The 13,625-nt window shown below is 43.3% G+C and overlaps 1 protein-coding gene across 1 annotated transcript; it reads left to right on the top strand.

Annotated features, from left to right (window-relative positions):
• The first annotated feature begins 5,747 nt into the window (after nt 1-5,747).
• Nucleotides 5,748-12,790, top strand: gmpr (guanosine monophosphate reductase). The gene is made up of 9 exons (XM_040122651.1): nt 5,748-5,962; nt 8,518-8,637; nt 9,106-9,189; nt 9,287-9,460; nt 9,562-9,643; nt 10,321-10,427; nt 11,003-11,045; nt 11,164-11,323; nt 11,512-12,790. The coding sequence occupies exons 1-9, from the start codon at nt 5,876-5,878 to the stop codon at nt 11,690-11,692; spliced, it is 1,038 nt and encodes a 345-aa protein (XP_039978585.1). The 5' UTR covers nt 5,748-5,875; the 3' UTR covers nt 11,693-12,790.
• Nucleotides 12,791-13,625: the final 835 nt, after the last annotated feature.

Below are 13,625 nucleotides of genomic sequence, written 5' to 3'. Positions count from 1 at the left end.
TTCTAGAAGAAGCAGTGGAAACGGCTGTGGACACATAAGCGCTTTGAAATGTGAAAATCTGAGAACCTACTCGTCGTCACGCTAATCCAAAATGTATCTAATACCACACGCAACTGCATTATTCTCTTGTTGAGAAATGTCCAACAAAACAGGGATTTTGCAGTGGGTGGTGGTATGTAAAGCCAATGTCAGAGGAAAAATGAAAAGGAAAACTACAAGTGTTTAGTGGTTTTATTGAAAACAGTGGTTTTCGAATTTGCCTAATCTCTTGCACATTTATGTTCTACTTGAATCGTGTTTCAAGAAATGGCCTCTGGCATGCAGGGCATCTACAGTCCTTTTAATGATTTGTTGAGACAACTGAAGGACATATTCATCATTTTAATAATAGATCTCTATTTAAAACAAACAGGACTCCATAGTAGATCTGAACATATCTCTTCATGTTCTGCCAAAAAAAACATTCTTTGCACAGTATCAGGTTTTATTGGGTTATTGGCTATTTTGCAAATAACCCTTTTCTGGTGCGGATGTGGCACAAAGCAATATTCAATAAATCGTAACAGAAGTGTAGGTTGTGACCCATTTCTATCAGTAAAACATATACAGATGTCTGGCCATACTAGACGGTGAGCTAATGTTGTATATTTTGTTACGGATGGATGAAAAGCTGCGGCAGGATTCAGCTCAACTAAACTACTGGTGAGGCTGTGTTATACGTTAATATAAAAGACAGGAAACAGCATGATGTAAAGAACAGGGTAGAAATACACAGGGAGGTGTTTCAGGTTGGATATAAATTTACTGATGTTGCCGGCAGTATCAGCTATTTCCTTTAAATAAATCACTTATTAATTTATGAAGTCCCATTCCTACGCTTAATGTCATAACAGATCCCTATCTAACAATTCTCACTCTCGCCTTCCTGTGTGTTTATTGGCGTGTGCACCACATTTCCTTTGCATCCACTATCAAACCCTGGCAGAGATGTCTTCCACTGGCCTGTGCTGCTCCTCTAAATGATAAGTTACTTCACAGTTGCATGCTGAGAGCAAATGTCATGTTCCTCTGCGCCTCTCTGGGAAACATCGGCCGCATTTATGGCTGGCTTGGCAACTTGGCCGGTGTTTACGCCACATGCCAGAACCCGATGACAAAGGAGGAGATTTCAGTCTATATTTACGAGTTCAGACAAAAATGACTAATGTGAAGTATGTGATGACACAGGCCAGTTCAGGCTTGTGCCTTGACCCACACCGACTGCATGATGGTTAGGATAAGAGCTTATTTATGACTTAATGACAGACTGAATAAATGGGCTAACCAGAGAGTCCAATTACATAGTATTTAATAGACAGGATAATGTTATATTTACAGTATGAGGCAACAAAGAGAGTAGTCCATGTAGGGAAACAGAACCACAATTAAACAATTCTACTCAGACCATGTCTCTGAAGACTTGCCATGCTCTATTGTTGACCCAGAATGGCCTTTGACCTACTTCTTTGGAGTTAGAGCTTGTTATTGTTATTTTTACACTTATGCCTATTTAAGTGTAATCCATGCAGAAGCCAGGGCCTATTGAGAGAGAAGTGCAGCACATTTAGCTTGATGTCCGCTTCTGGATGCAAATTTTCTAGTTTATCGCTGCAAATTTCACAAGACAAAAGCTGCGCAGATTCTATGATGGAAAAGATTCTCCTTCATCCTAGTTACCTGAGTCACCTAGATAGAAAACAAATAGAATTTTTAAGTTCTTATCATTTCAACTCATGCCAGGAAAAGCACATCAAAGATTCTCATCAACTTCAAGCACAGCCACTGCCATGTGGTTTTCACATCTGCTTGGCCCAATGACACACGCTGCCAAGGGAAACACAGCTCCTCTAAACGTGTTTGAAATAAGTTCCCTCTGGGAAAGCAGAGCCCACCTCTTGATGGCAACATCAGCTGGTAACAGAATACATGTTATGACGGACTAGCCTGTTTGTGTCTTTGTGTGTGTGTGCATGTTTGTGCATGCATGTGTGTGCACAAACACATGCGGAAGTGTTACCACTGTACAGTGTTGTCCATGCAAAGAATTTTAAGTGTCATCACTGGCACGTCCACTTCATATATTGTTAAAGTTACATGGAAAGTCTGGAGCAATACAGACGGCAGAGGCTTTAGGCCAAAGAGATGTTGAACTCTGAAGATGAAGAGACATGTTTAAGTCTTAATGTTTTGAGAATGTAGTTCTAAATCATGATGGATAGCACAGAGGGCATGGACTTCCTTCTTTATCAAAATAACAAACTATCGGGTTTAAAGTCTACAGGAAACTAGCACAGCTATTTTGAGTGGTACTGAAAAAATTTTAATGTTTGGTATTTTCCACACACAAGGGTGCACCTGGACCAATACAAGCCAGCAAAAAAACCCCAAAACAAATGCTAGATATAATTTTCTATGAAGTATGAAAATGTTAGTAGTGTCTGCATACTTGCGTGATGAATAGGTGGTGAACATGGTGATCGTCAAATAAATACTGTAAGAATATTTGCGTATTAACAGGACAAATAATCTACAGCCATGCTACTGGTGTTCTGTGAGGCTGAACTCAGGCTCCGCTAATGAACACTAGCCATACTAACTAATGCTAGTAGGGTAACATGCTCATAATGACGATGCTAACATACTGATATTTAGTACAAAAGTACACAAAGTACAACTGAGGCTGATGTGAATATTATTAGTGGGTATTTGGTCATAGACCAAAGTATTGGACAAATTCAAATTTGGACCTGATCATGGCGCGAGATAAAAAGTCAAGAAATCTGTTATTGCAGTTCATTCTGAGGGGTAAAGCGGACGTCTGTACCAAATTTCATGGCAATACATCCAATAGTTGCTGAGATGTTTCACTCAAAACAACAAATGTGAACCTCATGGTGGTACAGGAAAAGTCCGGGGATCACCAAAGTCATTTGGATGCATCATCTGGGAACCATGAATGTCTGTACAAAATGTCACATCCATCCAACAGTTGTTTAGAGGATCCAGTCTGGACTGAAGTGCTGGAGCGACTTACGGACACTGCCATCTGTAGAGCCACTCAGCTAAGAGGGCTAAAAATGAGTAGCTCATGCCATATGACAACAAAGGGTTTAATTACACGTATAGCTTGTGGGACCAAAAACTGTTATATAGGGCAGTTTCTGGACATTAAGTAAAGCATGATAAGTGTGTTAGTTCAAACAGTGAGAGTGGCTCCTGCCATACAAGCAGTAAAAACCTGCATGCACGTACTGTACCGAGATAGCTACTGCACTTTCACCTACTTCCTACATCAGCCTCTTAACTCAGACGAACACCTGAGACTGCAGCTGTTACCGCAACAACCCGATACAGGACTCACGGAGTACTCAGAGTTAAAGCCAGACCGTTCTTTTCTTATCAGTTTTATTGCTTTAAAAGCCGTTTAAGGGGCTGACCTGATTCATCACCTTCTTATCAATGCAGTTTGGTGTGACGTGCGCATGGGGTTAAAGAGCAGTGGGTTTATAGCAACTGCAAACTACATTACCTCATTGCTGTGGATTATTCTGAATTCATCAATAATATACTAATGAGACATCATTGGAGCCAGTATCAATCATGATTATGGTATTATTTTGTTTGGTTTGTTCTGCTTTTTTTTTAAAAATGTTTTTTTACTTTTGCATATCTCTATAAATAAAATGTATTATTGTCTAATGCATCTTCCCTGCAAGACATTATTTCAGTTCCGCCAATTTGTTACAAATTCAGTTCAATGAAATGTCTCTTACTTCACCTGATTTCTTTATTCAAATGTAAACACCCAAACGCTCTGAAGAATAAGCTCCATTCACTTTACTCCTTTGTCCCAAGCTTGCAGTGCAGAAAACGAGAGCATCTCGTGGACAACGGTAGTTTCCATGCTTTCAGGAGGAACTGCGCTCTGCAGAGAACGAATACAAAGAAACCCCAGTCAGAAACAATATAACACTGCTGTAGAGGCAGTAACAAATAGACACACAAATATCTCAAAGGCACATCTAGTTGCCAGGAAACACTTTAACAAGAGTTTTGACCCTGGCACTCAGGCTGCTCTTTATTCAGCAGCTGTTCTCTGTAACCATGCTGACACCTACTGGGCTGACTTTGTACTAAAAGCTTTACATGAATTTAAAACGGATGCCCTGGGAGGCTTTCCTTTCATGTGCTTCCATATGCAACTGATGCCACTATGTTGGGGTTATTTTAAATGCAGTGTACGAATGCAAATACTCGGATACCACATAACTCGACCACACTCACACGAGGCTGGTCAGAACCTTTCATATGCTTATTGATTCTTCGAGGACACAGCTGAAGTACAGCTATGTCTTTTAAATGAATTTTCAGGACTTTCTTGTGAGTTGCATTTCGTATTGGCCATTGAAAGTACTGTATTTGTCTAATTTGTAAGTTTCAGCTAAGCATTTTGGGCCCATTTAGAAATTCCTAACATTACAGTATAGTGATTTTAAAGACTTAATATGTTTAATAGTTAAGATACCCACCAGACGTGTTTTAAGACACATAATAATAATAATAATATTATTATTGTTAGATTCTCACCTTTTCTCTCTTTAAAAATCCCAAATCTTTGAATATGCAAATATTGTTCATTTCAAAAGTGGTGTCTCCTGCTTCACTGAAAAGTCTGTTTTCACTGTGTGTGTGTGTGTGTGTGTGTGTGTGTGTGTGTGTGTGTGTGTGTGTGTGTGTGTGTGTGTGTGTGTGTGTGTGTGTGTGTGTGTGTGTGTGTGATGGAGGTAATATACTGGACAAAGACTGGCATCCAAACTAGTATTGATTTCGAAAAATCCCACCTGTATATGCGCACAGCTTAAACTCAGATCTAAGTTGAGTGCAGAGAAAAATTGCCCCTTTGGAAAGAGCAGCTTAGTATCAAACTCATACTCACATACATCATTAGACCTCGTCCAGCAGGAGGGATCCGGGGCACCGGGGCACCACAGGGTTAAACTTGGTGCACTGGGCTTAAGTGTTTCAGGAGCAGAGTAGTTCTTCTTCTTCTTTTTCTTTGGTATGCGTAGTTGACTTAATACTAAAGCAGAACAGAAGCAAGATCAACAGAAGCATTAAGAATTTAACAGAAGCACACTAGACCGAGGAAAGGTGGACAATAAAAGACACAACAGAGCATCACGTCCCGGGCCGTATCCTATTCACGTGACTAATTCATGACTTTTCCATTTAAGTATGTTTCTCAATGCACAACCATCTCTCCTTCTCACTCACTCACTCTTCTCCTGCTGTCGCTCTCTCTGCCTGTCTCCCCTCCCTCTCCCTGTCCTGTCTGCAGACAGTGTAGGGAGCAATGCCCCAACCGGACAGCAGGTGTGCTCTTAAGCACTGCAGCACGCGGTGTGTGTGTGTGTGTGTGTGTGTGTGTGTGTGTGTGTGTGTGTGCGTGTACATGCGTCAGCAGCTGGGACAGCCTGGCGCGCCTGCCAGCTTGGCCGCTGCTGCTCCTGCCACTCTGCTGAGGGAGAGGGGGCCGAGAGAGGACGCTGGAGGAGCGGAGGGAGAAAGGGAGACAGAGGCAGGGAGAGGGAGAGGGAGAGAGAGAGAGGAGTCCAGGCCCAAATAAAGACATGGGGGCCGGGGCTGGGCTGGGCCCCCCTTTGCTATAAATACGCTGGCCGCCTGGAGGTTCGGGTTTGGTGGCTTGGGCTTGGGACCAGCGACCACCGCCGCCGCCGCCGCCGCTGCCGCAGCCGCCGCCGCCTCCCTCCTCAGGGGAGTCTCCTCCGCATACTCATCCTCCCCTTCCTGGTCGTCGGTGCTCGGGACCTCCACGATGCCTCGTGTGGACGCAGACCTCAAGCTGGACTTTAAGGATGTCCTCTTCAGGCCCAAGAGGAGCAGCCTGAGGAGTCGCTCAGAGGTCGGTGCAGTTCATTACTGGTACTCTGTGATGTAATCCAAGTATTGCAGCTGTACTTAAATCAAGCACCAGATCACGATGCTCCTCGGGGGGAGTGTAATCTGTCCACTGCTGCTTACGCCTCTATGATGGGTGACACATTACAGGTATGTTCACTATTTATGCAGGGGTGGGGGGCAGCATTATGGGGGGCCTTCTAATCCTGTTTGCCACTCTCATATCATCGTGATTGATGAAACGACATCTCAGTGGAGCTGAAAAGTATAACTCAGCCCAGTGCAACTCTGCCTCATTGTCTTGTTTGGCGTGAGCCGGTAGGTGTGCACTGCCTTTGTACTTTGGTTGAGGGAAAAAAAAAAAAAAGAAGCTGGCCTGAATGGGCACGTAGGAGTGGGGTGACCTTCTTCAAGGACAGAAAACGAAGGCTAGCCTGTTCCAGCCTGCAGCTCTAAAGAATAATAATAATAATAATAATAATAATAATAATAAAATAACAATAAAAGTACAAAAAAAAAAAGAAAAACACAAGGAAAAGTGGAGAGTGAAAGAGATAAAAAAAAAGGACATGATTCTGTCAGTTACTGTCATTTTAAGCAGGTTAAACAGGTCACACTGTGTCTAGCACCCACCGATCTGGCTCTATGCGACCCCCCAAAAAAAATCCTGTCCTTGTCTATGCCTACGGATCGGGGACTGGTACCGACCCACGATCACGATACCGGTGTGGTGGCACTAGATCTGGGGTGGAGGGTGGAAGTGGGTGGGAGCTGGCTTCCGAGAGGTGGCGAGCAACATGAGACAGGGGCGACTTCTGAGAAAACCTATTTAAAAATAGTACGGCGTGTGGTGCAGTCGGCCAGAGCACATTCCATACACCACACAGGTATCCGGATAACATTATATATATACAGTGGCACAGATAACAGCTCAGGGAACACATGGTACTTGAGCTTGCACTGAGCGTGTAATTAGTGTAAATACCAATTCTATATTTTATCCCGTTTGCTGAAATATCTCACCTCATTTTTGACATTCTATCAAATCACCCTTTTCTACTGTGACTGCTTTTATTCAAAAAATGTGAACCTTTGAGCTAAATAATGAGGTACATTGGGCATCCTAAAGAAAACGCCTAAAATAACTGAAATCAATTCAGTTGTCTGTAGTCTACTTAAGATGGCTCATTGCAGCTTGCAAGTACTGCAGCCAAATCTAATGGCCCATGCACCCCCGAAGCATCCATCTGTTGACATTCTGACTGCTCTTGTTTGACTTATTGCTGCATTTAGCAGGAGCAAGGAATCCACCTGCTCAAGCTAAGCTTAGCGGACCTCCACAACTTTGGGGTACATGCGCATCGTGGAGAATAAACCGCATCAATAACACGAGACCGCATACTTGGTGGTCTGTTATCAGGCATGGATGCACCACCACTGAGCAAAGTCTAGCAAGTCTCTGGTTTTTGCAGATGCTTGCACTTTCTGATGCAAGTTTTGACTACGCCATCGGAGTCGACAAAAAAAAACGTCCTAGAAAATGACAGCAAATGTGTTTAGACCCTTCAAATTGAATCTCACCCCAGAATTCATCTGTAGATCAGTAAATATCTGATATATCTGGAGGTAACACAAATTGACATCCGATGAATGCCATTTGGTATGTATTACTTGAAATGGTTCGGTTCATAAATCCCAAGAATCATCTTTCTTTTTTTTCTTCTGTTGGATCCATGCGTCGTACTTTGTCACGATTTACTTGGTGACTTGGCTGGAAAGCTCCTGCTGAGTCAGTGTGCTGTATGCTGAGAGAAGAGGCCTACATTGATTCGCTGCAGCAAGAAAACGGATACGCACGACTGGACGGTCCTCCCTCCTCATCTATGCTTCTTTCACCACTTTTCCCTTTCTCCCACCATTATGAGTTATAGCCTCATTTTAGCTCTGGCTCTGAAAATGATCCCACCGTCGAGGTTATGGCACACTTTGTACCGTTACCCTGGTTCAACAGCTGAAGTAGTTTTGCATAGCCCATTGCATTTGTAAGAAGAAGAATGTGGTATGTCTTCTTTGTGTGTCGAGCTAAAGGAGCATACATTGTAACATCGCTAAACTCCACCCATACTCAGCAGCTAACAGTCCAGTCAATATTAAGTCATATTAACTCATTGGAATAAGATTTATTTATAGTAGAAGGGATCACAGCTAAGACCTGCATCGTGACTACAGACAAACACTTTGCTGTTAAAGGAGCAGCCAGTGTGACACAATGAGCACCACTTGTTTCATTTAGCTTATCACATTACACGCAGCAGCACGGGCTAAGCTAACCACCGGCTCTAAATGATTCATTGCATCCCCAGTATGACCACACACGCACAGAACATGAGCCACGTGAGCTGCTCCCATTTCGAAGAAAATCTGCAGCCTCCCTGCAGTCGACTTTGGAGGAGGAAAAATAATAATTTGGTCACATTGACAATCAAAGCACTTCCCTAGGAGGCTACGAGTAATGTTCATAAAACAAGTTCCTCGAATAAGTCTTCTCTTCGCCCCCAGGTGGACCTTCAGAGGACGTTCACATTCCGCAACTCCAAACAGACCTACACTGGTATCCCTATCATCGCTGCCAATATGGACACCACAGGAACGTTTGAGATGGCACAGGTCCTCAGCAAAGTGAGTTAACCCCACTGAATGGCTCGAAACTAAATAAAAGCATCGCTGTGTTTGACAGCGAGTCCCTGCCAAGGTCTCTGTGTGTCCCCTCCGCTGAGATTTCTTTGTAAGGATTTGACATTGAATCACAAAACAAAAACCAGAATGTCGTGGGGAGGCCTTGGGGAAAGCATTAATTGGCAACCTTGTTCTAGAAGCAGTAAGACATCTGCTTGCTTGTGGGATGTTGCTTGTTTGAAATGAATGATTTACTTTAACGTGACAACATCTGCTTAACATTACAACCTGTTAAGCCGTCAAACAAAAGTGGAGATGGGAAACCGGGATCACTTATAGGAAGAATGATCACAACTGATTAGTGAAATTTGCCTCAACTTGTGGTGCTGAGTTGCCAAAAATATCTAAGGTTTTTCTGTATTCCCCTCTCATGTTGTCTCCCCGTCTTTCTGTCTGTCTCTCTCTCTGTAGCACACCCTCTTCACAGCCATTCATAAACACTACTCTGTAGAAGACTGGAAAAACTTTGCTGCTAATCACCCAGAATGTTTAGAGGTAAGATCAACAATATTTGCCTTTTTTTTTTTTTTTTAAGTAGGTTTGTTCCACATTACCAACAGGAACACGATTACGCACATTTTATTTATAACAGCATGTAGCTGCCAGCTCAGGCAGCGGCAGTGCGGATCTGGAGAAGCTGTGCGCCATCTTGGAAGCCATCCCTGCCCTCAAGTACATCTGTCTGGATGTGGCCAACGGCTACTCCGAGTACTTTGTGGAGTTTGTCAAGACAGTCAGAGGGAAGTTCCCCAAGCACACCATCATGGTAAGAGAGACGGTACACCGCCTCGGCTGGTGTTTTTTGGCGAGTGGGGTGTTATGAACCTAAGCCGTGTGAGTCAACCTTAATGCCCCTCTGCCTTGCAGGCTGGTAACGTGGTAACAGGGGAGATGGTGGAGGAGCTCATCCTCTCTGGGGCTGACATCATCAAAGTGGGCATCGGGCCAGGTGAGTGCGCCTGCTAGTAGCCTGAAGAGTGTGTCGCCTCGAAGTCGACACGAGGGGTTGTGGCTGGGAAATACACACGTGAGCCAGAAAGACAGAGACATGCATTTTAAATTCAAACTACAGTCAAACCTCAAATAGGTAGGTTTTAATGTTTGGTGTAACTCTACTCTTATATGCTTTGAATGTCAGTGGATATCCTGGTTTCGAGTACTTTTTAATTTATAGACTCACAAAGTGCCTCTTTATGCACATGTAGTGTTTCTATATATTCTAACATTATAGAGTCACGCTACCCTTGATGAACTGAAAGTTACAGCTCTCAGGTTGCTATACAGAGAGTTGAACATGGTTTTATTAGAAGGTACTTAGCCTTTGTTAATGCAGCAGAGCTGGATTTCATAAATAATTTTAAAATTACTCAGGGTCCCAGTGAGCACTACCTAAATCTCCTCGTGGACTGGCATTTACCTACTTCTATTAAACAGCCTGTTCTACATGAGGTAGACAATGTTTCAGATCCTGTGGTGCTGTTATTTTTTGCCTCGTGCCTATAGAATAGCCGCCTGAGCTGAAGGGACCAGATCTGAAAGATAGAAGGACCCTGTACCTACAGCAACAGCAGTTAAACGCAGATGGGGATAGTTGCATGAAGACACACTGTGAACTGTGTGTTGCAGGTTCTGTGTGCACGACGAGGATCAAGACAGGAGTGGGCTACCCACAACTCAGTGCTGTTATAGAGTGTGCAGACTCAGCCCATGGACTCAAAGGACACATCATCTCTGTAAGTCCCACATGATGGTACATAAAATAACAAGGGACAGCCAGAGTTACTGAAGTTAGAATTATGTAGAGTATATAATAGGTATACTGTACTTGGTAAAGATATCTTATTCTGCTTGTGGAGAGGAGTTACTGTCTCGGTGGGCGTCAGTCCAATAAAAAAGTAATCAACTATGGTCAAACTAGGCAAAAAGCAATCCTTCAAAGGTTAGAAAAGGGGCCTGTTAAGCAGCAAAATGTCTCTCTGTCCTATCAGTGTCGAGAACAGGGTAGTGTAGGTCAACATAACAGCCCCAGTCATGATATCTTTGAGGTTTTAATGTAAGAAGTTTACCTGATGAAGTTACAGTAAGGAAAGTGAGTGAACTGTAGTTATTTCAGGTTGATTTTGTAAATTAAACAGGAGTCTTGTACTACAACAGTTTCTAATGTTGATGATAATGATACAAGGAAGCAGCCAGTAGAGGGCATCCTCTATCTTCCTAGACCGGTAGAAGAAACACTGAAGAAACTTTACTGTTGACTAATGACTCCGTGTGAGCCCATATGACTGATGTGTATTAATTCTCTGTTCAGGATGGGGGCTGCAGTTGCCCAGGAGATGTCGCTAAGGCCTTTGGTAAGACCTCAACCCCCCCCCCCACAATTTTTGTTGTTTCCACTTATGTCACCGATCTACTGTTATGGACCGTGCTACAAATCTAACCAGCTCGACCTCTCTCGCCGTTGCGCCTCAGGTGCCGGGGCTGACTTTGTGATGATGGGAGGAATGCTCGCGGGCCACGACCAGTGCTCCGGGGAGGTCATCGAGAAGAACGGCAGGAAGTACAAACTCTTCTACGGCATGAGCTCCGACACAGCCATGAAGAAATATGTCGGTGGAGTTGCTGAGTATAGGTGAGAGACTGATATCAGGAGATGCAGAACAGCTACTGTGAGTTTCTAATGCACCGCGTGACATTCGTGATGGTCCATAACCTGGACACAAAGAATTGTACTCATTGGCCAGAGCTGCGAGTTCTGTGTTTACGTTAAAAAAAAAAACCTTTATTCCTACTTCTTCCCCTCTCTCCTTGGCTCTCCAGGGCGTCTGAGGGGAGGACAGTGGAGATTCCCTACAGGGGAGATGTGGAGAACACCATCCGTGACGTGCTGGGGGGACTACGCTCCACCTGCACCTATGTGGGTGCCGCTAAGCTCAAAGAGCTGAGCAGGCGAACCACGTTTATCCGCGTCACACAACAGTCCAGCCAAATGTTCACTTAGTATGTTCACACACACAATTACAAATACACATAGGCTGCATAATATGCATTGTACATGTGTTATGCAGAGTCTAAATGTGCAATAGTAGGACAGTGGTGTAACATATTCAGGAGGAAGATACAAACACACATATACACACACACACACACAGTCACGTAACCTGTTCCTCTCAGGATATCTGCTGTCAGAAAGCTGTTAGTTTCCTGCAGGTTGTGATAAAAAAAAAAAAAACTTTTAAAGAAACTCAAAGTTTGACTTGAAATATTCTCCCAGGGGCATCACAGCACTGCAGTTGACTTAATCCTGCAGCGAGTGTGTTTACATGCTTACAGACATCATAATATGCAAATGGGTTCATTTTTTGTATGGGCACAGTGCAAATGTCACGTTCCAGTTAAAGCAGCCTGGATAAATCCTTCCCAGTTCTGGGAAGAGCCTGTGTACTTCAGATCTAATCTCTCTAAATACTCCTTTAACTAGCGTATTTCTACATGAACAGCATATCAGGGATGTGAGCTCTGTGAAACACATCGCATGTAAACACACTCAGCAGGAGGAGTCTGATACTCGTGCTAAGATCATTTGGGAAACTATTCTGCTGAACTGCAAATCAATATGCAAGCTCCAGAGACTTGGCCCTTCAACTGTCACTGGAGAAATCATGCCGCAATAAACTGCATGCAGAACCCTCTGCTGATTGCGTCACTGGTGCTGACCGTTCTGTGAAGCTTCTCCAAGGTGTGCGGATCCTATTCATAGTGACACACAACTTCATAGTGTACCTTTCTTTCTATGACGCGTGTTTTCATGTCTGTGTGCATGTGTTTTGGGTGTGTCAGGACAGTCCCACTGAGCCAGATGAACATGAGGACGACATTTATGTATTCCAAACACTTGGTATATTTGAGATGCTTTACTCTGCTGTGTGTGTAAAACAGTCACACCTGAGTCTCCGTCATTGACTCCACTGTGCCTGGCATTTTAAAATCGAGGACGTCTCAAGATTTGTTTCTTCTTCTGCATTAAACAACACAATTTCACTGTTATTGCAATGGAGACAGAAAATGGAGGTAATAAAAGCAAATAATGAGCAGATGATCCCCGTGTTCCCTGTCATTGTGTACTGGTTACTGGCTTTTGTAAAGGGGGCCACGCATTCTTGGGTGAGACACTGAAATACCAGCAGTTCTGGGGTTTGCCGCTCCAGATGTAAGTTGACCTCTCTGCAGGGAAACAATTATTATTATTATTATTATTATTATTACTGTTAGTATATACAGCCTGGTGGTTACATATCTGCTTCATCATTTTCAAGTTATATTTTGCCTATGGATATAACATCAGCCTTAAAATATGACTTCAAGTCCATATCTATATGATTTAATGACTATACTGCAAAATGGAGTGCGGAAATGACTGAATCTATGGGTTTTCCTGGAGCTTTTCAGAATCATAAAACGCAGATGTGCTGTTTTCTTGCACACAAGTGACCAATACATCCCCAACCAGGCCAGATTTGACACCACAAAACTGGTAAATCAAATGTTGCAACACGGAATTTCCATGACATTTAAGCTTTTTCAACCATTGCCTTCTTCAAAGTAGAGATCAGTACTGTCATGCAGCCTATTACACACTAGAGGGGGCTGTTACCTGCTCGACTTCAGCACTTCAAAAATATCATGGTTAATGAGAGACATGAGGTTTTAAATTACAGTATTTGTGTTGCGCATGGGTATCCATATCAAAGTGTGGGTGTGGTGGTGGTGGTGGTGTCGGCATTCAAATAAAGACAAGTTGTCCATTTAAATTCAGATATGTCAAGGTTTCATTTTCTTTTTCAAAGAGGTGCATTTGTACAGTTGTCAAATACATACACCAACAGGGTTTTCTCCATTGCTATAGAGGAAAGGGGTGGTGAGACACAGGGACT

The sequence above is a fragment of the Xiphias gladius genome, chromosome 24 (assembly GCF_016859285.1).
Source record: "Xiphias gladius isolate SHS-SW01 ecotype Sanya breed wild chromosome 24, ASM1685928v1, whole genome shotgun sequence".
NCBI classification, from domain to species: domain Eukaryota; kingdom Metazoa; phylum Chordata; class Actinopteri; order Istiophoriformes; family Xiphiidae; genus Xiphias; species Xiphias gladius.
This window is presented reverse-complemented; position numbering and strand designations above follow the sequence as displayed.

Coding starts and splice junctions, on each gene's coding strand:
- gmpr (XM_040122651.1), top strand. CDS start 5,876: ATGCCTCGTGTGGACGCAGACCTCAAGCTGGACTTTAAGGATGTCCTC. Junction 9,461..9,561: donor TCCCCAAGCACACCATCATG/GTAAGAGAGACG, acceptor TCTGCCTTGCAG/GCTGGTAACGTGGTAACAGG. Junction 11,046..11,163: donor AGATGTCGCTAAGGCCTTTG/GTAAGACCTCAA, acceptor GTTGCGCCTCAG/GTGCCGGGGCTGACTTTGTG.